Source organism: Drosophila gunungcola, chromosome 3R (assembly GCF_025200985.1).
Source record: "Drosophila gunungcola strain Sukarami chromosome 3R, Dgunungcola_SK_2, whole genome shotgun sequence".
Taxonomy (NCBI): Eukaryota; Metazoa; Arthropoda; class Insecta; order Diptera; family Drosophilidae; genus Drosophila; species Drosophila gunungcola.
In genome coordinates, this window is record NC_069139.1 from 14,291,307 (window position 1) to 14,315,528 (window position 24,222).

The following is a 24,222-nucleotide window of genomic DNA, read 5'->3' on the forward strand; positions in this document are numbered from 1 at the left end:
AGTCATTATATCACGCAACATATCTCTGTTATTTTTAATGACATAGTATAAATATCTACAATTGCTTAACACTTTCACAGAGCAACCGTTTATCCGGCCCCTTATTGGCCTGGCAGCGCTGGCTTAAAAATTATTTATTGCGGTGTGGTAGCCCTCCGACTATTTCCACGGTCTGGTAGCCCTCTCTCGATGTTTTTGTCAATAGCTCTTTGGAGCTTTCCCGAAACAGGCAGAGTCGCGCGGAAAATGTTTATTAACAAATAGGAAGCAGCCGAAATTGAGAAATTAGCCAACTCGTGGTACAGTGAATAAACACCTAGTGTCTTCAAAAGTGAAAATCAGTGCGCGAGAGCCAGTGTTGTTGTTATTGTTGCCAAGGCCGAAGGAGCGAAAAAGAGAGGCCGAAAAAAAGAATCTGTGCTAACAAAAACAAAGGTGCGTGTGGGGCCTATATACACACACAGTGATACATATATGTATATAATTTGTTGTTCTCGTTTTGCCCAATTATATAAGGTGTCTGTGTATGAGTGTGTTTGGGATGTTGCAACTGTTTAATCAGTAGTAAACAAAAGAGATAACTGATAAATTGCTAAGAGATAAATCCCGAGGATTCCGATTTAAGAGATGTAAAAACAACCACAACACTAGGCGAGCAACAGCTGTTTCCCCGCCCCTAGCCAATTCCAATCAGAATTAAGTCACGTAGTATTCTAACCAGACTTTCAACTTAATTTTAAACAACAAGCAAAAACATTACGTTTCGCATTATGTCCCAAGCAAATAACATCTGCACAGGTGTATGTGCAAATTAAAATGCTTTCTTATTTACATAGATTTCCATTCGCCCAGTTGTTTTTCAAGGGGTTCAAAGTCCAATCTGAAATGATGTTGAAACTTTACTATCTGCCCTCCCCCTCCCCCACCCCCTCAACCATCGCGAATCTATTTATAGCAAACAAATCTCAAAGCAAGAACATAAATGAATAATACTAGCTGGATAAACTGGATCCGTAGTAAACCTCAACCTTGACTGAGTGCAAAAGCAGAGAAAAAAGTGCACAAATACCGCCTAACGAGCTTGTTTACGTTTATCAAGTGCCGGCAACAACAGCATCCAGTGCACAGTGGTTGAGAAATGATTTTCATTGGTGGAGTTCCTTATCAAAAAACACTTTATGGGGGCTGATATCAAAGAGCTTAGCGAGAGTCAAAGCAAATCATAGTTGAGCCCCACCAGAAGGCATGCAATAATTGTAAAACTATTTTCGGGCTTAACTTTTCCAGATAAAAGGGCCGAAACACATTTACAATTCAGTAAATACTATGGAAAACTTATTAAAATCGCTAAAAATATAAAATTTTAATATTTTTCTAAGTAAGAGTTTAGTTTAGATGCCAATATTGGACTTTTAATGGGTTTTTGTTTATAGGATAAAATCAATCTGTCATTTACCCTTTATATTTGAAATGTTTAATATATTCTCTGGGGATATACAATGTTTTCCCTTTACCTTTATTCACTGTACGTCCCAGAACCTGTCTATGGACGCAATCACGTTCAAGGCTTCAGTTTTCTATTCATTTTCTATTGCGCTGATGAACGCTCCTGCTCTTAAAGGTTTTCTGCACCGGCTGCTCAATGAAAAGCATTTAATTTTAGCCGCGCTCAGCTGTTAAACTTGGAATGGTGCCCAATCCCCAGCACACCCACCACCCAGTGCCGCCCACTTAACGCACGTGTTGTTTCGCACATTGTGTTCCCTTTTTTGAATATTCGGCATGATAATTGTTTTGGAGGTGTGTGCCACACATAGACAAACACCCTCTTATATACTCGTTCTGCTGATAATTCGGTGCTGTTTGCTTTTTATAATAAGTGAACGTAGCCAACCGGTTTGCGGGTTCGTTTAGCATTTGGTGCGAACAAACAACGAGAGCGGGTCGATCGATCTCTTCTCGAACACTCCTCCTATCTATTGTAAGACGCAATTAGCAAGTGGACAAGCCCTTATCAATTCCATTCCGGCTGATTAGCCCGGAGAACTTCATAATCGCTGGCCAAGTTTCGCACTCCAGTGGCAGAATGACTCGACTTGGAGCCAAAACAAAGTTCAATTGCCAAGTTGTAGTGGGCGAGATAGCTCGATATTGGTCAATATTATTGTTTCGTTCGCCGGGTGTTAAAAACAATTTATGTGCCTATTTTTGAACCTATGCCAAGGGAGAAATGCTTCTGTCAATTACGAAACAATTGTGAGAGATGAAAATTTGCATGTACTTGCGTATTGCAATGCATGCGTATGTTTGCTCTATAAATACACCTGCGCCCAAAATATTTACCCTCTTGTTTACTATAATTTTAAATCGATTGTCTCTCAAATCAATTTTCACGAACTGCACACTTGTGCTTTGTAGTTGACTTAATAACAAACCGAACAACAAATCACGGAATTGCACCTTAACTATTGCTTACGATGTTCATAAGTCTGTAGGTGCCAAAAAAATGTTTGTTTATTAAGACAGTTATATGTAAGCAGCCAGAAAAAATAAATTTACATTTTGTAAACGATATTTTAGAGATAAATAAATGTATTTATTACGTAGGACTTAACTTTACTCAAATTATAGCTTTTCAAATAAACAACTAAATAGTAATAGCTTAAAACTTATTAAAAAACTAATTGAATTTTTGATTGTTTAATTTGATTTCCGCTTAAAAACGTTTTTTATTTAGCCAAACTTTAAAATTGTTTTGTCGCAATTATGAATATGAACAATTTAGTTCGTTTTTCTATTATTTTGTCTGCTGCTGTCCATTTGCTCCCACATGCGTACGATATTCTGGCGCTGCTGGGAAGTCTTATAAAAGCAAAGCAATTTTCGGCTGGTTTAGATTAGTGTTTGGCCATATTGAGGTCTTATCAGCGGTCGCGATAAGCCAACCCTTCTGTGGGGCAATGTACTTGGCTCGGATTGATATTCAAATTGATTTCAGGTCCCCAGCCAGAGTCTGCCATGAGCCGTCTCCTGGAGAAGCCCAACATCGCCATGTCCATCAAGTCCACGGGTAGTCAGCTCTCGAGCACGGTGGCCACAGCCGCGTCGACGTCGCCCTCGGAAGCGGAGGATGCGGACACATCCCGCACTCAGCTGGCCCCATCCGAAACATCACCCGCCTCCACAGCCAGTCCCAGCGTCAATGTCACACCCAGTAAGTAGACCCCAAAGGTAACCATCTATTCGATTCCCTATTGACACTATGAAGCACCAGAACTATAATTTTAGTGTACTTAAGGTTAGATTAAGAAGTGAACAAGAGTGTCCGCAACTCTAATAGATTTGTTTTTAGTTAGTAGTTCGAGTTTTAATTTGTTAAAGTATTCCTTAAGCTTACATGTTATTGATTGTTAAAAAAAACTATATTCAAAAAATGGCACAGTAGGCAGTCGGTTATCAATTATTCTGGAGCACAATAAAAATTATTTGTGATATTGCTTATGAGTACAAAATATGGTCTATAGCTGCAATACCAAATTAACTGATTGGATTCTTTGATTATTAAGATTGATGTCTTTCCATTTGTTAATCTATGAAGTTGATGCACCTATAGGTATGGAGTGTTGAGAACAATATGTTGTGATTAAATCAGATTCAAAGAAAATACTTAATAAATAGATACTATTTAATTTTAATATTGTTAATATTGCTTTGTCTTTTTAGTGCGTCACAAAATCGACCAGGTGGTCATCAGCCTGGTTTCTGGAGCGGCGGCGGGGGCGCTGGCCAAGACGGTCATCGCCCCGCTGGACCGCACCAAAATCAACTTCCAGATCCGCAACGATATTCCCTTCTCGTTCCGCGCCTCGCTGCGCTACCTGCAGAACACCTATGCCAACGAGGGCGTTCTGGCCCTGTGGCGGGGGAACTCGGCCACGATGGCCAGGATCGTCCCATACGCAGCCATACAGTTCACGGCCCACGAGCAGTGGCGCCGCATCCTGCACGTGGACAAGGATGGCTCCAAGTGGGTATTCCATTACTGTGCCATTGATTTGTGTGATTAACAAACTGGTTTTCTGCTTACAGCACCAAAGGTCGTCGGTTTTTGGCGGGTTCCCTGGCAGGAATCACCTCCCAGTCGCTGACGTATCCACTGGACCTGGCCCGCGCCCGAATGGCAGTCACAGATCGGTATACAGGCTATCGCACCCTGCGACAGGTCTTCACCAAGATCTGGGTGGAGGAGGGTCCGCGGACATTGTTCCGTGGCTACTGGGCGACGGTTCTCGGTGTGATACCCTATGCGGGCACATCCTTTTTCACTTACGAGACGCTCAAGCGGGAGTACTATGGTGAGCACCCATTTCCTCAGGGAAATTAGATGATTTTATAATTACTTTTGACTATTGTTTTTAGTTTGAGCAAAAGTAACAGCTCATTCTGCATCATAAATTCCATTTTAAAATAGTTAGTAGACATAAGACAGTTCACTGGCAAATAACAAATGTTTTATACCCATTATTTAAGTTTGTGCTAAGAAACTTTAAGCGAGAAAAGCCTAAAACCATTGGTTGAGCTATTTTTCAAAGACTTATTCATTGGCAGTAAAAAATTCTATGCATTAATTCCTAAAAAAAAGGTTCTTTGACTACAGCCCATGATGATTCAGTGCCGCCCAAATATTTAAACAATTGCTAAGTGGACTCACTAATTCAACTAATTTGTTTGCTTGCAGAAATGGTTGGCAGCAGCAAACCAAATACTTTAGTCTCGCTGTCATTCGGGGCTGCGGCAGGTGCCGCCGGACAAACGGCTAGCTATCCATTGGACATTGTGCGGCGAAGGATGCAGACGATGCGGGTGAACACGGCCAGCGGCGATCGCTATCCAACCATCCTGGAGACGCTCGCAAAGATCTACCGGTTTGTGAACATGTTTGCAATGAGATTGGCCGTATTTTAAATGAAAAAAATAAAACCTTTTGCAGCGAGGAGGGCATCAAGAACGGCTTCTACAAGGGTCTCAGCATGAACTGGATCAAGGGCCCCATTGCCGTGGGCATCAGCTTCTCCACCTACGACATGATCAAGGCGTGGCTCACGGACCTGAGCCACCTGAGGCGAGGGGGGATTGAAAAGTAGCCCCTGCCACTGGTCACCCATAAACACCACACCAAAAACGCACTGCTTTGTTCTTAAGTCTCGTGATCGATGGATAAGTTGAGGAGATAGGAGTGCAGCACCGACATGCTCTAATTGTTAGATATTTTTAGCTGTTAGTTGTGAGAGAGAGAAGCGACAAGGAGAAGGCACCCGAAAGCGCTTAACTTTGTTATTAACCATAATTGATTTATTATCGCCGTAAGCCGAAAGTATATCAGCCAATAAACCGTCTGAATAATGACTCGCCTCTCGAGGACTGGTGTTGCTTGGACAATAACTTAACCGTACACGCCGTTCGTTTACTCCTAGACTAATGATTTACTTTGAACAATTTGTATATTGTGTATTTCCACCTCGATGTCAATAAGCGGCTAGGTTAAAAATTGCCATGAATTTAAGGGTGTTCACCAGCGAAATCATCTTATGCATATACTATGTAATTCTTATATGTTAGTGTGTTTTTTTATTATTAAAATTTACAAACTTGTTTAATCATTGAGTTTTCTTGATGATTTTGAAAACGCGCGCGCAATATTATGGGAGGTGGCAACACGACCGATTAAGCGATAACATTTTTTTCGTGGCTGTCGTTATCGAAATCTCTATTGACTAGTCGCGTTCGCAAAATTTCAAGTACGCAAAAAACGAAAACAAACTTTTTTAATGTGTTTCAAAAGGTGATATTAAAGTCTAAGTGCATTGGAATTAGAGTGTTTAACAGCCGCGTGCTGCAGGCGGTGTTTTCATTAGCTGAAAAAGGGGTTTCCATTGCCACCTGCCATTCGCGAAAAGGCCATAACCAAAAAGCCAAACTGAAAGGTAAGTTACTGGGCAAAAGTGGAGAAAATAAATTATTCAAAGCCTATTGATTTGATGGGACCCATCCTTAAACCTCCCCCCCTTCCCCTTCGAGCTCCACCCCCTCGCGCAGAAGTGGGCGGCATGCTTGCTTGTTGCTGCGCACAACAGGTGAAATTGTAGGACCTTCTGTTTATGCATGGAATACAAAAGCGTAGACAAAAGAAAAAAAGTAATTGAGTTGTGGGTAACCTTGACTTTGGGTGGACAAATCAATTAAATGCAATTAATTGCACCGCTACCAAGTTGCATATGTATGCGTGTGCGAACAATCGGCGCTTTTTAGTCAGCGGCGCCACAATAATATAAGCAAAACAGGTGTAAATCCCCCTTTTGTTAAACATTTGTTTATTGTCATTTGCTCAGTAAATGGTTTATTTTTTGCTATTAACATTTATTGCTGTTGAATTAACAGTCTTAATAGGTTCGAGTCATGGCTATCTGATCTATCCACCTGCTCAATTTTTTAGTATTTTTTTTACATGAGTGAGGTTAAATTAACAGAGAAATGTTAGGAAATCGTCGAACTAGCAGAGAAATGTTACGATATCGTTGAACTAACAGAAAGAGAAAGAGCCAACTATCGATGTTTTGCCACCACCGACGAACAGCCAATCGTTTTTTTTAGCTACTCACCGCATTCGTTCAAAAGCGGAGCAATTTTCAAGTGCGCTACCAGTTGAATTCTTTTGCCAACTTTGCATTCGCGAATCGTAGATAGACTTTGTTTTTGCCAGGACTCTACGTTTGTTTAATTCAGACTGCGTGCGCGGGTGTGCGTGTTGCCCCGTCTCTCTCGCACTGCGTGTGTGTGTGTGTGAGGCGAGCGCGATTTAAAAATAAAACGGCAAATACATAACAAGAAAATATCCAAGAGCAACAGCGGGAGGCTACCAATACAAACATCCCGATACCAGCCAGCCGTGTGTGATTACACAGTGTTTCTTCCTGGTGTTTGTGTACCAAAGGTAAATAGAAAATGGGGGAAAAGAGCAAAAATGAGGGGATGGATGGGGGATATTTATGCACGGGTGGGAGGACTCTACTGCATTTGTGGGTGGGTGTGTGGCCGAGAGGCCTTCACGAAGGTTCTTTGCATTTTAACCACGAAACCAATGCACCATCATCATGTGTTTCCACTTCAACCTTTATTTATACATAAATACACTCACACATGTGTGCAACGCGCTCCTGTTTCTTATTTTGCTTCGTCTTCCTCGTTCATTGTTGTTTCCTGGAAAGCCCATAAAAACAAAGGCAACAAGAATTTCGAGTGCAATAGCACAAATGGCAGCAACAACAACACCGCTATCGAGTATATTAGCTGTTCCCCATCTAACCATCCCACTCGCACTCCTGCACAGGGGAAAAAAAGTAGTTTGATATCAAAAGAAATGCGCAGGTCAAAAATTAAAAATTACATTGCCTTGTATTGAGAAACCTATTATTTTTTTTTTATAAAAAATGCAATTTGTAGTATTTTCGTTAAACATTTTTCAAATCAAAGATCACACATAAGATGGCCCAAAGGCTAGAGCCTAAATTATAATTTTCCTATTGAGAAAATGTAAATTTGTTATATGGTCCCCGTTAAAAGCCATCAAATACTTGAACTTACAAATTTTTTTTCTGTGCCTGGCGTATCATTCTCATATTCACATGCTACTCTTGCTTTCATACGTCGCCAACTTCTGCGCGCTCAACACTTATATCTTGTACGCTGTCGTCTGTCGTTCTCGTTCCTTGCCCCCTCTTTCTCTCTACAATCCGACTTCTTGGCCTGGCTATAACCCGGCTGGCTCTTACCACTGGACAAATTACGATTGTCAGCGACGCCAACGTTAACCCCTCGACGGTTCACATTTGATAAACCTGATAGTTGCGGGCACAGTAGATTAATATTGGTCATAGTCTGGCGTCTAATCGATGGCTAAATGGACAGGGGATTTATGGTAGTTGTCACAAAGGTTTTCGTTAATGTGATGGAGAATGTTTACCCCCAACTATAATTCTTTATCGAAATTCGAAAACCCCAAATGTGTTTTGTTATAAGCGCTAGAATATTTAGTTTTAAAATGTACTTATTCGTGTATCTCTTTTAATATAATTAATCAATTTTAATTTACTTAGAAGGATTTAATTAAATGTAGACTTTATCATAGTGAAATTATGTTTTTCGTTTATTTTGTCAAACTATTAAAGCAACTTAATTCCTAAGGAATGTTAACTTCAATTCTCCATGCTCACATAAGAGATGTGAACACATATGCAGAACAGTTTATCGCCATAAATCCAATCTACATGTGTTTAAAGATATTTTTTGGAACTTCGATATGGGCACTGCTAATTAATTCGCGATTATGCGAATCACTGTCCTTGAGCGCAAATAGAGCCCTGCTCCTTATCGGTGACTCCACTTATTTACTTTGTTACATTGACACCTCGTTATCAAAGTCGCTTACTGCGTTGCTTTTAATCGTTTGTGCTACAGTCGTAAGTGGAGCAGTCCTCTGCCCGTCTCAACAGAATGAGTACCTACTGTACTTACACTTATTGCACCCCCTTTTTGATCGCCTCATGCTTCTGTAGTGTTAATCACTAGACGACGCGAAAATATAGCACTTCAAAATCCATAGATTCCGAGTGTTTGTCGTGTCTCATTGTTGTTAATAAGTTGCATATTTAAAATATATATATATATATATATATATATATATATAACATTCTAACCTTTCGATTCGGACAAAGCCTTATAAAAGTTTCTAAAATTGATCTTGTGTTGGGGAAACCAATTTATTTAATTGGTAGGAGTAATTAAACAGGGCAGAGACAAATATCATGCTGGCAGTAAAATTTTAAATATTGTTTTAATGTTTATTATATTTTGGCTCATCCTCTGTTTTAATCACCTGATAAGAAAATCTATTAAATTATATTCCGGCAAAATTCCAATGTTATTAAAAACAAGAAAGGAAGCAAACTTCGGCTAGCCGAAGTTTATATACCCTTGCAGTCATAACAATTATTCGGTATATTTATTTGGCACAAAATTATTATGACAGCCATAGTATTACAATTTTAATTTAAACCGATATTCTGAAATATTAAACCATTACTAAATGTCGAAGAACTAAAAAAAAAATAAAAAAACAGCAAAGTTATAAGTTTTTTTTATTTTTTTCCGATTGTTCCTATGGGAGCTATATGATATAGTCGTCCGATTTTGATGAAATTTAAACCGATATTCTGAAATATTAAACCATTACTAAATGCCGAAGAACTAAACAAAAAATTAAAAAACAGCAAAGTTATAATTTTTTTCATTTATTTTTCCGATTGTTCCTATGGGAGCTATATACTATAGTCGTCCGATTTTGATAAAATTTAAACCATAATTCTGAAATATTAAACCATTACTAAATGTCGAAGAACTAAAAAAAAAATTAAAAAACAGCAAAGTTATAATTTTTTTTCATTTATTTTTCCGATTGTTCCTATGGGAGCTATATGCTATAGTCGTCCGATCCGGCTCGTTCCGACTTATATACTACCTGCAAGACAAAGACAACTTTTGGGAAAGTTTCATGCAGATAGCTTTAAAACTGAGAGACTAGTTTGCATATAAACGGACGGACAGACGGACAGACGGACAGACGGACAGACGGACATGGCTAGATCAACTCGCCTAGTGATGCTGATCAAGAATATATATACTTTATAGGGTCGGAGATGTCTCCTTCACTGCGTTGCAAACTTCTGACTGAAATTATAATACCCTCTGCAAGGGTATAAAAACAGCGATTTTTAGTGTTTAAAATTGTATGAGATAACCTGTCTGGTGTTTGACTGATTTGAAACACGGATTTTATTAAAAAAATCAAAAGCGACAGTATCAGTAACATTCAAAATTTTAGCTTTCGTTGGCAAAAATACTAAACATTAATTATTTTTTGGGAAGTCCACTTCACCAATTAAAATAAAAATCAATTATTATGTTAATATAATGGGCGTGAAATCATTGAATTATTTAACAGATAAGAGAGCTCAAAAAATTAGAGCAAGCGTGTCATCGAGCATTGATTTGTCTTTCTGGCAATGTTCCAAGACTTTGGGGATTTTGAATTATATGTTGATTCAACTGGCAATTAGTCCATTATACCCAAAGCAATTCGGTGTCGCAGTATGGGAAACGAAAGCCGACAAGCATCGTGCAAAATGTCAGGCGAGCAACAACGATAAATGATTACTTAAATTACACTTGCCGGGGTAAAGAAGGCAGTTTGGGGGGTGGTTGGGGGTGGTGCAACGATGGTGGGGAGGGTGAGGGTACCATTGTCGATGTACGACTTACACCCACACACCCTCAGGCCAAAGGCATGCTTATTAAACTTTTATGAGTGCAAAATACCACAAACGACACTCTCCTCAACGAAATCGTGAGTGTGTGCGTTGTTTATAAAAAATTGAATAAGAAAAATACAAAATGTACGGCTGGCTGACACAAATGTCAAAGCAGCAGAAAGCAAAAAGCGAAAAGAACAGCCAGAAACAACAAAGACAGAACCCTCGTTCTTGGGGATCCAAACCGAGGGATAGAAGCCACCAAGGGGCCGGGAAAATTGTACTGGCCTTAAACACAACCTGATTGGTAATAAATTCCACCGTCTTCGCTACTTACCTCAAATACATAGCATTAAATATGACATGAGCAACATTCAATTTGGTATTTGTGTGTCAATAAATAATTATTTAAATTGATTTAATTTGCATAGACCTTTAGTACTTAAATGGCTCAAAAAATGTGTGGCTGCGTTTCTGGGCGGTCTTAAAATAGGGTGCTTCGAAAACGAAAATTTGAACATTTGGCAAGTTATAGATAGTGCGATTCCTTATACCGAGGTGTCACTGTGTCTTCCAGTTGTCTCACGTTTTATGATACGTAGTTACAAACCTTCTTATCAGTGCCAGGCTGCTGCCATAAAACTTTCCACTAGCGGTTCTTGGATTCTCTAAAGCATTTCAGTTCGCAAGAAAGTGGGGATCTTTTCTATCTGGCCTATATCTTGTTTATACGCCCACCTTGCAGATAACACGTTTTCCAGAATTTTCGCTGTGGCAATACGCCAAATTGTGTGTGCATACTACTTTTGGGGATTATTCTCAATCTGTATCTGCAGATTGTTTATCCCAGAGATTTTGCAGCGTAGATATACAAAAATATACAAAGATAAACAAAATGAAGTAACGTTTGCCCGATTTTCAGTGCCGATGAGTCATTGCCAAATGCTTATCTAAGACGCGCCTATTTGGCTTTTACTAGCTTAGCATTAATCACACGGCTAAAAGTGCAATTGGGCCTTTTTTTTGTTGTTCTCCCTCTTTCTCTGTATCTCTCGCTGTATTTCTCTGTTTGTTTGCGATTCGGTTTTTGTTTGACGCCGTCAGCCGAACGACAGCAGAAATTCAGTTTTTTGTGTGGGCAGCTGGTCGGCGAGAGCTTGTTGAGATACAGATACTCATGCACAGATACGGATACATACTAACAAACAATCCGTTGGTCAAGAATGTATGAATGCATATATGCCATAACAATTGGCATTGTAGATAACTATGAGCTTGGGGTTTTCCCCCGACTAACGCTGAATTGACTTATATTTTTCTTGGATCCGCTGCTTTACATACCCCACAAACAAACGGATGCAAAAAGCCGCCCAACCAGTTCGCTTTTCCCCGCAACGAAACCAAACCACTTTCTTTGCATGCACAGCATTTTCATTGTGCAAAATTCAAGGCTCAAGGTCGCTAGAGACACTGAGAGATTAGACATAGCCTTACAACATTGACCTCCATGTACCTTTACTGATTATACAAAATTATGAATTTATATTATCAGTTCTTAGAAGGTGGGTATAATATGAATCCAAACTGTCTTATTTCCCGGCAAATGAAACCGTCGTGTTTTGTTTGTCAGAATATATGAATGTACTTAGTATATGCATTGGATAAACGGCGATTCTCGGAACGCTCGCCGAAAAGATAGACGTCAATGCAAATTCAAGTTTTGCAACTGAAAACATTTTCGCCGTCGAGAGATCGAAATGAATTTATACATACACTTAAAAAATGAAAAAAAACCGCGTTACACATTTATTGTGTCCGTGGTTGGAGTATACTTGTGTTTGCGTGTGTGACGCGCTTTTAAGGTCTGCTGTGGTATACACGTTTTTAACCCTCTGAAGCCGGCCAGCGGCGGCGTTTTCTTTCACCTCTCCATTTGGCCCAGAAGCCCCCGTGGACATGTGTGAACATTTACAACCAGCCGCGTATAAATAACGCCGACTATAACGTGTGTGCGGCTGCAACTAAGTAAATATATTTCGCCCTCCAACTCTGCCCCTCCGACTAACTCACATTCTATACGGCGCTATAAATCGCTAATGTCGGCTGTGCGGGGGAGCGGTTGGTGGTTGGGTCGCCAGGTAACTACCGGTTATCGTGGCTTTTGCGGTTAACTGAACGCCGAATGGTTGTGTACCTCTAATGCAAAGCAAAAAACAGGCATTATTATAAAAGATGATTTTCTTTAAAGTTTCATTTTATGCCAATGTTCGATATTATCCATTTTCTCTTGTGCACCTATACTTTCCGACTATTTCTGAGACTTAAAGCAAACATTATTTATACATGCACACTATTGCTTATTAAAATTAACATGTATTTTAGGTTATTTTCTGAAAATTATTAAATAAAAGCTTATCAAAATTGCATTCTTTGATTTCTTTACTTCGTTTTTAAAACCAAAGCTAAAGTGTTTTTCGAAAATAAGTAAAAAAAAATGGTTTTATTATAAATTTTTTATTTACTTCCTTGAGTAATCTTGCTTATCTAACAGTTATATTATTCAAAAATTGTTCCCAGTGAGTTTTTTTTCTGACGTCGCATGATAGAGCTATCTTACGCTTTTAGCAGTCAATACCGAAACTTAAAAAAGCCACAAAACTTTTTTATCGCGTCTGCGTTTGTTTCTTGGTTTGTTTGGCTTTGTTTTTGCTTCCATTGAGCGTAGCTCGCTCGTGCGGATGGCGAAACCGAAACTGGATTTGATTGGCGCAGCATCACAAGATAAACTCAGGGCAAAAAAAAAGGATTTCAAATGAGTAACTTTTTTGGAACGCGATTAGTTTAGAATGTTTAAAGACGTTGATAAGGCATTTCCGTATTAGAAAACTACCGGTATGTAGTTTTGGTCCCCAACGACGGCACTCCCCCAAAAACTATTGCAAAGGGAATTCCAAGGCCCCCAAAGAGGGCGGAGGCCATCCAGTCATCCATCCGTGCATTTTGCACTTTAATTATGGCCTGCGGTTGGTTATTTGCGATGATTACATACATTAGCTGTGCGTAAATTAACATAATAATTCCATTAGCCAAATTTCATAATAATATGTTTATTGGCATACAAATTTTTGACATTCGGTCACTAGTTTTGCAGTTCCCTTTCGCTTTTCCTCGAAGTAATAGAGGGCTATTCAAAGTTGGCCATCTGACCTGATAAGTGTCTTGTTCGGTTGCTCGACAAGTTTTCCCCCTAATCCATACGCAATCTTTCGTAGCAATTGATTCATCAATGCCTTTTTGGCCATCGTGTTATCAGAGCATGGTAATAATATGAGGAATGATTATTCTAACAACTTCGGCGTAATTTTTATATCATTCTTAACGGTTCGCCATGTCGACTGTGCCATTCTCGTTTCGGCCTTATCAATTGAAAAGTTTTGGGTATAAAAGTAAGGAGTTAAATTAGGATAGCCTTCAGTTTAGTTCCCCCAATCGTTCGGTAAAGACCTGCTCAAATATCATCCTATTTAAATATCACTTTAATTTGTTTGTTTTTCTGTGCTTTGTTATTGTTTATGTGACATATATACCCCGACTGGCTATCGCTTCTTGATTGTTTGTAAACAGTCTGCTCGATCGCTTCGCAGGTGGCTGCGAACAGGCTCAGCTCCTCTCAGATAACCCAAGTGGGATCGGGATCAGGGAGAATTCTTCGTAAAGCTGGTCAATCGATCCGCGAAATCAACACGTCCATCAGAACGAGGTTTTCCTTTTGTATTTCCTCAAGTTTTTTTCACTGATAACCCTCGAAGTTGGTGACTCACAATGTAGCTGCATTAGTTTGCAGCTTTTTATGTTGATTAAAAGCGGAAAATTTCTTCTAAGGCCGCATGTTGGCGCTCCTAATGATAGAGAAGACAACAAAATTTTGCCAACTTCGCGGAGTTGTTTCCAACTGACTTGGCATATTAGAGGCAACCAATCCAGAACCTTGAACTACTTTGCTTTGGACTAAAAAGCGTCGAAGGGCAGTAACAGCAGCAACATCAGCAGCATTAACTTATGAATAGAAATAAACCTGCCTTCGAGTATAGCGAGTATACCTTGCACACAATCATATTGGTTCCATCTACCTAAGCTGACTCCCTGACTCTCATACCTAGTGAGCCGCACATCCGAATTCGGTTCCTGGGGCAGGTATCGCGACCTGTTTTTTTGTGATCATCCACCTCACTCACTCGAGTTGGTCCCTTTGGCTTGGGCTGCATTTTCGGGTCTGTTTCGGTCATTAGATCCTTATCTAATTTCGTTGCCTGGACTGGAAATGGACTGGTTTGCCTTGTTTACACCACTCTTTCAACTTCTTCGTTTTCTTGTGCCATTCATATTTGCTACGTGAGCGTCGCGCTGGCCTTTTTTCCGGGTAACTACAGAAATTAGCGTATCGACCACAAAAGCAAACACGCTTCGGTTCGGGTTTTGGGTTTGGTTCTTCAGTCTTGAGTCTACAGTCTTGAGTCTGGACCTGCGTCTGGGTTACCGCTCATTTACGGTCACGTTTCGACGACAAGAAACTGTCGCCGGTGGTGCGGACCGGGCCAAGAGCCAAAGGAGGACATGGAGAAGGGCTCGGCTAGTGCCTGCCTTATCAGCACCATTTAGCATGGCCATAAAGAGTCATATTCCCCACGGATCGGACTCGCCCGGCGGTGCAATTAATTTTCACACCTGTTGTTCGGAGCGTCTCGAGTTCACCTCACGCGTTGTTTTGCTTCGTCTTGTTTACTTTCTCACTTGCGTGCGAGCTGGTTTTTCTCGCTGTGTTTGCCATTTGCAATAATTTTTTGTTATGGTAATTAAAGGCTAAAGCCGGCCTATTCGCCTTCATATTCAGCTCTTTATCTCGCTCACAAAGCGATGTTCCATGACCTCACGATACGACTGGGGGATCTGCTTCCTTCTCTTCTAATACTTACGACTAATTAAATTTCCATTACCAAATTGAGCACAATTTCAAAACAAGCTTAATATTACAATGAAATTATTTTGGGCAAGGTAAAGAAACTATATATATACAAATCTTTCAAATATCATACTGTTTTTATCTTGAATCTTATTAGTTTTGAGTAATATAAACAACCAACGTAAACAACCATACATTTATCAGTTTTATCTGGTGGTTATAGTTCTGGAAGGCGTAACAAATATGTTTACTGAACAGCATTTTCTTTACATTTCGTTATGACACAAACATCGTTTTCTTTGTGTGCATTTGGTTATTTGACCAAGGGGGACCCCAAACCCTGAAAGATAATTCAACAATTGGCTGTCTTTATGGGTACATGACTTGCAGTTCGAGCTGCAGTGCAAATAGTGTTAATATCGCTTTGGGTTTTACATATGCCTTTGGATCCCTCAAAACCATTCCATCACATCACATTTTAATTCAATATTAGGAGTCATTATTTTTTCAAAACCACGCACTTACCCTCATGTACATATGCTTGTGTATTTATAGTTTCCTCCTAACCATACTAAAATCCAAACCAAATCAGAAAAACACGATCTCGTTCGCATGTATGCGATTGCATTTTATGGACACATCCGACTCATTTGCCTGTCGAAGCCAGCCGGACCTTGATCGGGCCAATAGCCTCAAAATAAACAGTCCCACAACAGAAACTGAGATCGGGCCCAATACCAAATCCCAAACGTTGCACTGATTACCATACCCATTCAGCTGTCACAGCTAAGCATCAAAAATCACAATACCATCATCATATCCATTGGGTAGATCAAGAGCATGAGCCTGTGGAAGCGCGTCTCCAGTCATTCCGACTGCGAGCAGCGTATGGCGGCCTACTACGAAGAGAAGGGCCTGCTCGACCTGCGCCTCTGCTTGGCGCCCTGGATCGAAGACAGGATAATGTGAGTAGAGCGGGATGTTGGGGGGTAATGGGGTGTTTGAAGCCAGCAGCAGGATACGACTAAGTTCGCTAAGCTCCATGAACAGGGCATGATCTAATAGCCGATTATCTTCCACCTCCTCAGGTCCGAGCAGGTCACACCCAACTCCACCGAGCAACTAGAGCGCGTGTCCCTGAAGTTCAACGAGGACCTGCAGCAGAAGCTTCTGTCCACGCGCACCGCCACCGACCAGGCGCTCAAGTTCCGAGTGGTGGAGCTCTGCGCCCTCATCCAACGCACCTCCGCCGTCGAGCTGTACACCCACCTGCGCAGCGGCCTACAGAAAGAGCTGCAGCTGGTCACCGAGAAAAGCGTCGCTTCCACCGCAGGCCAATCGATGCCGCTCAATCCCTACAACATGAACAACTCGCCAATGGTTACCGGCTATATGGACGCCAGTGATCTGATGGCGGTGACCAACAGCTGCAATCCGTCAGTGGTTCAGGGCATCCACAACGTGCAAAATACAGGCGGCATCGCCTCGCCAGCACTCGGCATGGCCACACCCAAGGTGGAGCTCTACGAGGTGCAGCACCAGATCATGCAGACCCTTAACGAATTCGGCAACTGCGCCAACGCCCTGAAGCTGCTGGTCCAGAACTACGGCTACATGCTGAGCTCCACAGCCTCGCCGAACGCGGACGTGGCCTTCAGAAGCTTGATCGACGAAAAGGCCACCATCGTGATCACAATGCGTCGCAGCTTTATGTACTACGAGTCCCTTCACGAGATGGTCTTACACGAGCTGAAGAACTGGCGCCACCAACAAGCGCAAGCCGGCAACGGAGCCCCATTCAATGAGGGCTCCCTGGACGACATCCAGCGCTGCTTCGAGATGCTTGAGACTTTCATCGCCCACATGCTGGCTGCTGTTAAGGAGACGATGCGCGTGCGTCTGGTCAGCGACGAACCGGAGCTAACACACCTGCTCGAACAGGTGCAGAACGCGCAAAAGCACCTGGTATGCTCCGCCTTCATCGTGGACAAGCAGCCGCCGCAAGTGATGAAGACCAACACACGCTTTGCGGCCTCTGTGCGCTGGCTCATTGGCTCCCAGCTGGGCATCCACAACAATCCGCCAACAGTAGAGTGCATCATCATGTCAGGTGAGGACAAAATTGGCTACTCCTGAATAACATATGAGACTTAAATCCTTCCTAATTCCCATCCATAGAGATCCAAGCGCAGCGCTACGTCACCCGCAATCCCCAGATGGACAACACCGTGGCCGGGCAATCGTCGGGCGAGATACAGAACGCCTCGAGTACCATGGAGTACCAGCAGAATAACCATGTGTTCTCCGCCAGCTTCCGCAACATGCAGCTGAAGAAGATCAAGCGGGCAGAGAAGAAGGGCACCGAGAGCGTCATGGACGAGAAGTTCACCCTGTTCTTCTACACCACCACCACAGTAAACGATTTCCAGATCCGCGTGTGGACCCTGTCACTCCCGGTGGTGGTGATCGTGCACGGCAACCAGGAGCCACAGTCTTGGGCCACCATTACTTGGGACAACGCGTTCGCGGAGATTGTGCGCGATCCCTTCGTAATCACCGATCGTGTTACCTGGGCCCAGCTTTCGGTGGCGCTAAACATTAAATTCGGATCTTGCACAGGGCGCTCCTTGACTATTGATAACCTGGACTTCCTATGTGAGTGGTATACTATAAATACTCAAATTTGATGCTAATCAATTCTAATTGTGCTTATGGTTATAGACGAGAAGCTCCAGCGTGAGGAGCGGTCCGAATACATTACGTGGAATCAGTTCTGCAAGGAACCCTTGCCCGAGCGGTCTTTCACCTTCTGGGAATGGTTCTTTGCCATCATGAAACTCACCAAAGATCACATGTTGGGCATGTGGAAGGCTGGCTGCATCATGGGCTTCATTAACAAGGTCAAGGCACAGGATGATCTGCTGCGCTCAGTCTGTGGCATCGGCACCTTCCTGCTTCGTTTCTCCGACAGCGAGTTAGGTGAGTGCAGGTTCAATTGATGCTTTCACGGATTTGCTAAAACTTCCTTTGGAACTTCAGGTGGAGTCACCATCGCCTATGTGAACGAAAACGGGCTGGTCACCATGCTGGCGCCCTGGACAGCACGTGATTTCCAGGTGCTGAGCCTGGCCGATCGCATCCGAGATCTCGATGTGCTCTGCTGGCTGCATCCCAGCGATCGCAATTCGTCTCCCGTGAAAAGGGACGCCGCTTTCGGCGAGTTCTACTCGAAGCGTCAAGGTAAAATTGGAATCCTAGAAGGCACGGTCTAACACTCTTAATCAGAACCTGAACCCGTCGTTATAGATCCCGTGACCGGATATGTGAAAAGCCAATTGCACGTCCACGTTTGCAGCAACGGGGACAACGGATCCACTAGTGGAACCCCGCATCACGTGTCACAACAGGATTCCATGCAACTGGGAAAGTAAGTTTTGCATGTCGACGCCACATCTAACACGCCAATCCGACCGCCAACAGCAACAAGAAAAACAATAATCCACTTGTTACCCATTGAGCCTTTTCCCCTTGGCTTAAGTGCCTGAGTAGAGAACTAATCCTCGGCCCGAGATGATCGACAAAGCCTCTATGTCATGGCTGATCTGCCTTTTATGTTTCAGCTTTCTTTGCTTTACTTTGCGTTGTTTTGATTATGATTTTGACCAAAAAGTTTAACCAGATTGCAATACTTTGAATTCGAAAAGAAAACGTTAAAAAGGGGCAAAACGACGAAACCGAAAGCGTTTGCCCCCTGACTAACCCAAAATTGAGGCTTTGTTGTTATACGAACTAATAAAATTAATTTGGAATTCTGGCTGAGCACTTCGATGAGCTCTTCATGTCACTTGACTCTACTTATTTGTACTTACACAGAAACTTACCTACCCTACTCTTTGTTTATTTTCATTTTCAACCTTCTGCGGCTATTGATTTTTGGGTGACGGTTCAGTTTCTCGCCAGAGAGCTTCTTCAATTACTATAGCCCTAGCGTAGCACGAACTGAGGAATCAGATTCCGATGCTAGCGAAACGGTCGAGGCCCTAGAGAGAATCGTTGAATGCGCTTCTCCCGACGATCCCGTGATAAATGAGATCTATGAGGCCATAATGATGAGCGGCTCTAGACAGTACGTTACCAATTATTGAGCATAAGCGGTGCCATCGCCTTTAACTCAGACCATCCATTCATAACTGATGGCTGGGTATTGGGCTTAAGTTGGTTGTACCACTTACCGAAAGGTATAACGCTTTAATTACGTTTAGCATCCAAATCACTCAATCCAGATCACTTCACGCGCTCACGGGTTGATATTTCCCGAGCTGTTCGTCCGCATTCATTCACGCCCTAATAGCGCTCTCATCCGATCGATCCGTCCTGACCACCATCCCCTCTATTCCCCTAATCGAATAGCCGCTCGTCCCGTCATTCTCATTGCAAATGCATCGCCTCATCAGCAGCACATGCCAAAAATCACTTCCTTAATCCATTACCTTCAGATGGGCTATTCTTGGAGATTATTAACTATAGTTCTAGTCACTCGCAAATAAGTCCTAAGAGATTTAACCAATTATTTATGTTACGTTTAAGTGAGTCTTTTATATTGTACAGTTTAGTTTCAAAGTATTGCCATCTCTTTAAACTTCTCAGCCTTAACTTAAAGAAAATTTGTTTTTAAAAACAAAATTAAGACACTTTTAAACAACTTTAAATTATAAACCCTCTAACCGCTCATGTATACCCTCTTCTATATTTCGCTTTGAACGCAGCTTACAGAATAGCACCATCATGCACCTATAAACTGACCTAAGCCGATCTGAGATAACCAAACATCCGATTTTGGCAGTTTCGGGTTTAAAATAATCTTACAAATTCGACAAATGTTCAAAACTAATCGTTGTTTTAGATATAAAATATTTTTGCATGCCCTTTTTGAGGCCTGCATGCTTGTTACTGTTGTAATACTTAATTGTGATTTGATGTTATTGTTTTTATATGTAATCCTAACGACACTACAAAGTGTTAGGGACTGGCTTCAATAGAAGCGTTAGGTCATAGAATCTAAAATTTCCAAAAAACTCAAATATTCATTTCGCTTCGCACTTCTTTGCCATTTCATTCTTATATGCCCTACAAATAATGCATTATCCCTACCTTACCTACTTTACCCCCAGCCTGATTACGCATGATTATGGTTTTTTCTTATCCTGGTTTTTATTCATTTATTAATGTCTTTCTTTCCGTTTTTTACCCCAACTTGTTTGAATCTTTTTTAGTGGTGACTTTGGAATGGCGGACTTCGATTCGATGACAAACTTTGAGGTATATAACTAAACTAACTATGAAACATGTAGAAGTCTATGTATAAACGAAATCAGATAAACACCTGAACGTGTGCCGCTATCTTGGAAGTCCGACGATGATGTTTACGCCACCTCAGCGATTGCAACGATATGGCGCATGACTCATTGTGCTATTCGAAAGTTTTATTTAATGTTATCTAGATGTAATTATTAGACTTGGGAATGCATCGTAGTGGAAGGTTTTGTTTGGTATGTATTTAATCTCTTGACATTGCTCCACCTAAACCATCACCTAAACGCACTTAGATTTTGTTTGCACTTGGGGTCAGATCGAAAACTACAACAAATAAATGAGTTGTTAAATGTGTATTCCTAAGATGAGTATAGATAAATTATAAATTTTAATGGAGAGGTTTATTAAGCTACATATTTAATATTCACAATTGTCTAGTTAATTGTTAAACGTATTTTTAACGTTGATTGTCGTTTTACGCTACTTACACATGTTATACACAGTAAAGATGAAAATCTTGAGAAAGTTTAGGGAACTCGGAATGGAAGTATGTTGGATTCACTGGTCTGGGACCCGATAGCTTTTTAAGACTAGCTAGAAAAGATTAAACTCCGTACAGGAAACGAAATGAAACTACGAATTTACATGCAGATTATCTATATATTTATATACGTATATGTACACAGACGCTTTTCTGCCACCAGTGGTGAATATATATATGTTTTTGAAAAACAAGATAGCTGCAGATTTTACATGTTAATCGTGAACCTACTACTTTTTAAGAACAATTTTTTTTATCAATTTTAAACTCAAGTCTTACCTTTATCCTTGCAGCTTTTGTGAAACGCCAAACCACAAGAACAACATCAACCACAATAAGATCTACCAGAGCAATGCATGCAAATTGCGACACCTCAACACAAACAAACACCTTCAGCACACAATCAGAACATTGTCTATTTCGTGATTATGAACGTTTCTGACTTATGCTGAACTTAGAATTTCTGTTTTGTAAAAACCTTTGGAATGTGTCCGCATGTTAATCGTTTTATATTTTTATATATACCTTTATATATATATATATATATATATATATATATAAATACATATAATTTTATTTTTGTACTAAGACGTGTTCGTCTGTGACAAAGCATTATGTTTAAATTATATTGACGAGAGAATCGGTTTAGTTAGTGAGTAACTATTTGTTGAATCTAAATTTTTGATTTTGATTTTAATGTTAATCGACTAATTTTAAAATTTTGAAATACGAAATACTTTGCTAAGCCTAAGTTTAACGAAAGTGAAAAACAAATCAACGAGTGCAGCAACGCAAGGAATGTTTGCGTTAATTTTAGTTTTAATCTAAGTATCATTGTGAAATGCTTTATGTGAACCCCTCCTTTATTGGCTTCCAATGCTGAAAATGCGCAAAAATTTAACCAACCAATGTATATTTTTTTTTTAAACATTTTTATTTGAGTCAGGGCAAAGTTTGCAATGCATTTCAAATGCGCCAAATGCGGTTGCCTTTTTAGTCAGTTATTAGAGACACGAGAAGCACTCGACCTTTGTTTGAGAGATCGTAAACATAATCATTAATGTAAACAACAACAATAATAACACAACACAACACTTCACTACACTTAGCTTTTTATGTGAGCCTTAAGAATTTTATAAGACTTAAGTACACCCCCAAATAAATAAACAATTCAATAAACATTTGAAACACTTAAATGCGAATGGAAACGGAATTCCTTTTGTGTACTCACAATTTGAGAAACAAAATTTAATAATGTGTACGTAAAGTTTTTAATGTTTAATTGTGAAAACTAGCGCACACACACATTCCCCAAAAACTATACACAAACTCAAACACCCACACCCACACACACAAACCACACATACACATACACAGAGTCACTTGAGAAAGGCTCGCCAAAAACAATGTTGATATTTTGGATATTACTAATGTCCTATACTCGCTGTGTATTTGAAATAATTGTGTACATTGTGTAAGTGTTCTAAATGTAATTACAAACGCTAATTGGGTGTGCTATTTTAAAAACAACAGTGGAAAATAACTAAAGAACTATTCTTGTCAAAATGGCCAATAAAGATTTGATTTTAAACATAAAATTGAGTGAATTGATTGTGTATTTATTACGATTTCATGCCAAAGGTTTATATATCACGAATTAAGATGAGCTTGATAAAGGGCATATGAATTTAATTCTTGGTGGAGCAGCACTTGTCCTTGGGTCCGTTCTTGCAGGAACACTGGCACTGTTGACTGCAGGCGCAGTTATCGCCGCAATTTGTGGCCGAGCACTGGCAGTCTGAGGATTAAGTTTCTAAATGAATTATCTGCCTGGTTTGGCCCCCTGACAACTTGTATACTTACTTGTTCCACAAGCCTTGCAACCCATGTTGTATTTCTTAGACTTCGGTTTGAGGATATTAATTTTGAACTAATTAACTTTGCTGCTAGAAAGCACTCTTTGATGAATGCAGCTATGTGGCCAAGCGCTCTTATAGTACATCCAGCGCTTTGCACACCACCAAGTCCATCCTATTCCTATCAGGGCGTGCGCAAATTAGCCTTATCATCGCTGGGCACAAAAATCATGAGGTTTTTTTGCGCACGTTGATCGCGCGCAACTGCACACGGCTTGCTTATCTAATCAGTCAGCACGGCTCATAGTTTCGATTGGTTGGATGGGGTATAAAGAGCAGAGTGCTGCCACCAGAAGTCATCACAAAGTTTCAACACCTCCAAGTTTCGGTAACTCTAGAGACCAGCAAACCAAAAAACCAACAGGATGCCTTGCAAGGGATGCGGAAACAGTAAGTAGCAGTCCACCGGAACGGGGAAATCGAGCTAATAAAATTGAATACTAATAGAATAAACCCTTTAACTCTAGACTGCCAGTGCTCAGCCGGAAAGTGCGGAGGAAACTGCGCCGGAAACAGCCAATGCCAATGCGCCGCCAAGACGGGAGCCAAATGCTGCCAGGCCAAGTGATTGGCGTCTACATAAAGCATTATTTATATAGTTCTTAGTAGCTAATCTCCGACTGAACCTGAATAACACCCGTTGTAATGTTATAGTAAATTTAATTCTTAATTAATTGAAACCCCAGAGAACTGGAGGTTAAAAAATAAACAATCAATCAATAATATAGAAAGGTTTATTATTTAAATTCACTAAAATAAGAAACCAGTTTTGTTAATTTAGACCAGCTTTTAATTATAAAGCTTTTGTTTTATTCCACTCAATTTAAATATAAGTTTTGAATTTAAAGCCAGCGGAATATTGATGATATCAATTTTCGATTGCAATTGCATATTGTACATCAACAGTTGTCTAAAAAAATTTAGGCGGTTGCCTTTTTTTAAATGGTTATTGCTTATGCAAAAGCTTTAAGAATTTAAACAAGAACGTATTTAAATTAAATCTTATAAATTACATTACAATTTCAGCTCACTCTGCACTAAAGTACCTATTTAAACTCCATGAATAAATAGGAAAAACGACTCAAATGATTTCAGAGGATTTGCAGCGGAAGTTTTAACTCGAGGCCT

At 40.6% G+C, this 24,222-nt stretch overlaps 4 protein-coding genes across 9 annotated transcripts; 3 read left to right on the forward strand and 1 right to left on the reverse strand.

The window, feature by feature from the left end:
- Window positions 1-194: 194 nt before the first annotated feature.
- On the forward strand, window positions 195-5,657 carry LOC128266713 (mitochondrial coenzyme A transporter SLC25A42). 3 transcript variants are annotated; one of them, XM_053003421.1, is made up of 6 exons: window positions 195-435; window positions 2,999-3,214; window positions 3,724-4,027; window positions 4,090-4,355; window positions 4,739-4,925; window positions 4,991-5,657. In XM_053003421.1, the coding sequence occupies exons 2-6, from the start codon at window positions 3,019-3,021 to the stop codon at window positions 5,142-5,144; spliced, it is 1,107 nt and encodes a 368-aa protein (XP_052859381.1). In that variant the 5' UTR covers window positions 195-435; window positions 2,999-3,018; the 3' UTR covers window positions 5,145-5,657. The 3 variants fall into 3 exon arrangements, with proteins under 3 accessions (XP_052859381.1, XP_052859380.1, XP_052859382.1); XM_053003420.1 differs by lacking the exon at window positions 195-435 and adding an exon at window positions 1,916-2,256; XM_053003422.1 differs by lacking the exons at window positions 195-435; window positions 2,999-3,214 and adding an exon at window positions 3,435-3,613.
- Window positions 5,658-6,614: 957 nt separating this feature from the next.
- On the forward strand, window positions 6,615-22,776 carry LOC128266700 (signal transducer and transcription activator). 4 transcript variants are annotated; one of them, XM_053003396.1, is made up of 10 exons: window positions 6,615-6,991; window positions 15,880-16,289; window positions 16,413-17,434; window positions 17,503-17,979; window positions 18,046-18,303; window positions 18,364-18,564; window positions 18,631-18,751; window positions 19,274-19,450; window positions 20,598-20,873; window positions 21,472-22,776. In XM_053003396.1, the coding sequence occupies exons 2-9, from the start codon at window positions 16,165-16,167 to the stop codon at window positions 20,653-20,655; spliced, it is 2,439 nt and encodes an 812-aa protein (XP_052859356.1). In that variant the 5' UTR covers window positions 6,615-6,991; window positions 15,880-16,164; the 3' UTR covers window positions 20,656-20,873; window positions 21,472-22,776. The 4 variants fall into 4 exon arrangements, with proteins under 4 accessions (XP_052859356.1, XP_052859354.1, XP_052859358.1 ...); XM_053003394.1 differs by having other exon boundaries at window positions 6,616-6,991; window positions 18,610-18,751; XM_053003398.1 differs by lacking the exon at window positions 19,274-19,450 and having other exon boundaries at window positions 6,617-6,991.
- On the reverse strand, window positions 22,777-23,314 carry LOC128266731 (metallothionein-4). The gene is made up of 2 exons (XM_053003448.1): window positions 23,042-23,314; window positions 22,777-22,976 (listed from the first exon to the last, which is right to left on the reverse strand). Exons 1-2 carry the CDS (start codon window positions 23,064-23,066, stop codon window positions 22,867-22,869), a joined length of 135 nt encoding a protein of 44 aa, XP_052859408.1. The 5' UTR covers window positions 23,067-23,314; the 3' UTR covers window positions 22,777-22,866.
- Window positions 23,315-23,444: 130 nt separating this feature from the next.
- Window positions 23,445-23,874, forward strand: LOC128266733 (metallothionein-2). The gene is made up of 2 exons (XM_053003450.1): window positions 23,445-23,484; window positions 23,562-23,874. Exons 1-2 carry the CDS (start codon window positions 23,460-23,462, stop codon window positions 23,660-23,662), a joined length of 126 nt encoding a protein of 41 aa, XP_052859410.1. The 5' UTR covers window positions 23,445-23,459; the 3' UTR covers window positions 23,663-23,874.
- The last annotated feature ends 348 nt before the right edge of the window (window positions 23,875-24,222 follow it).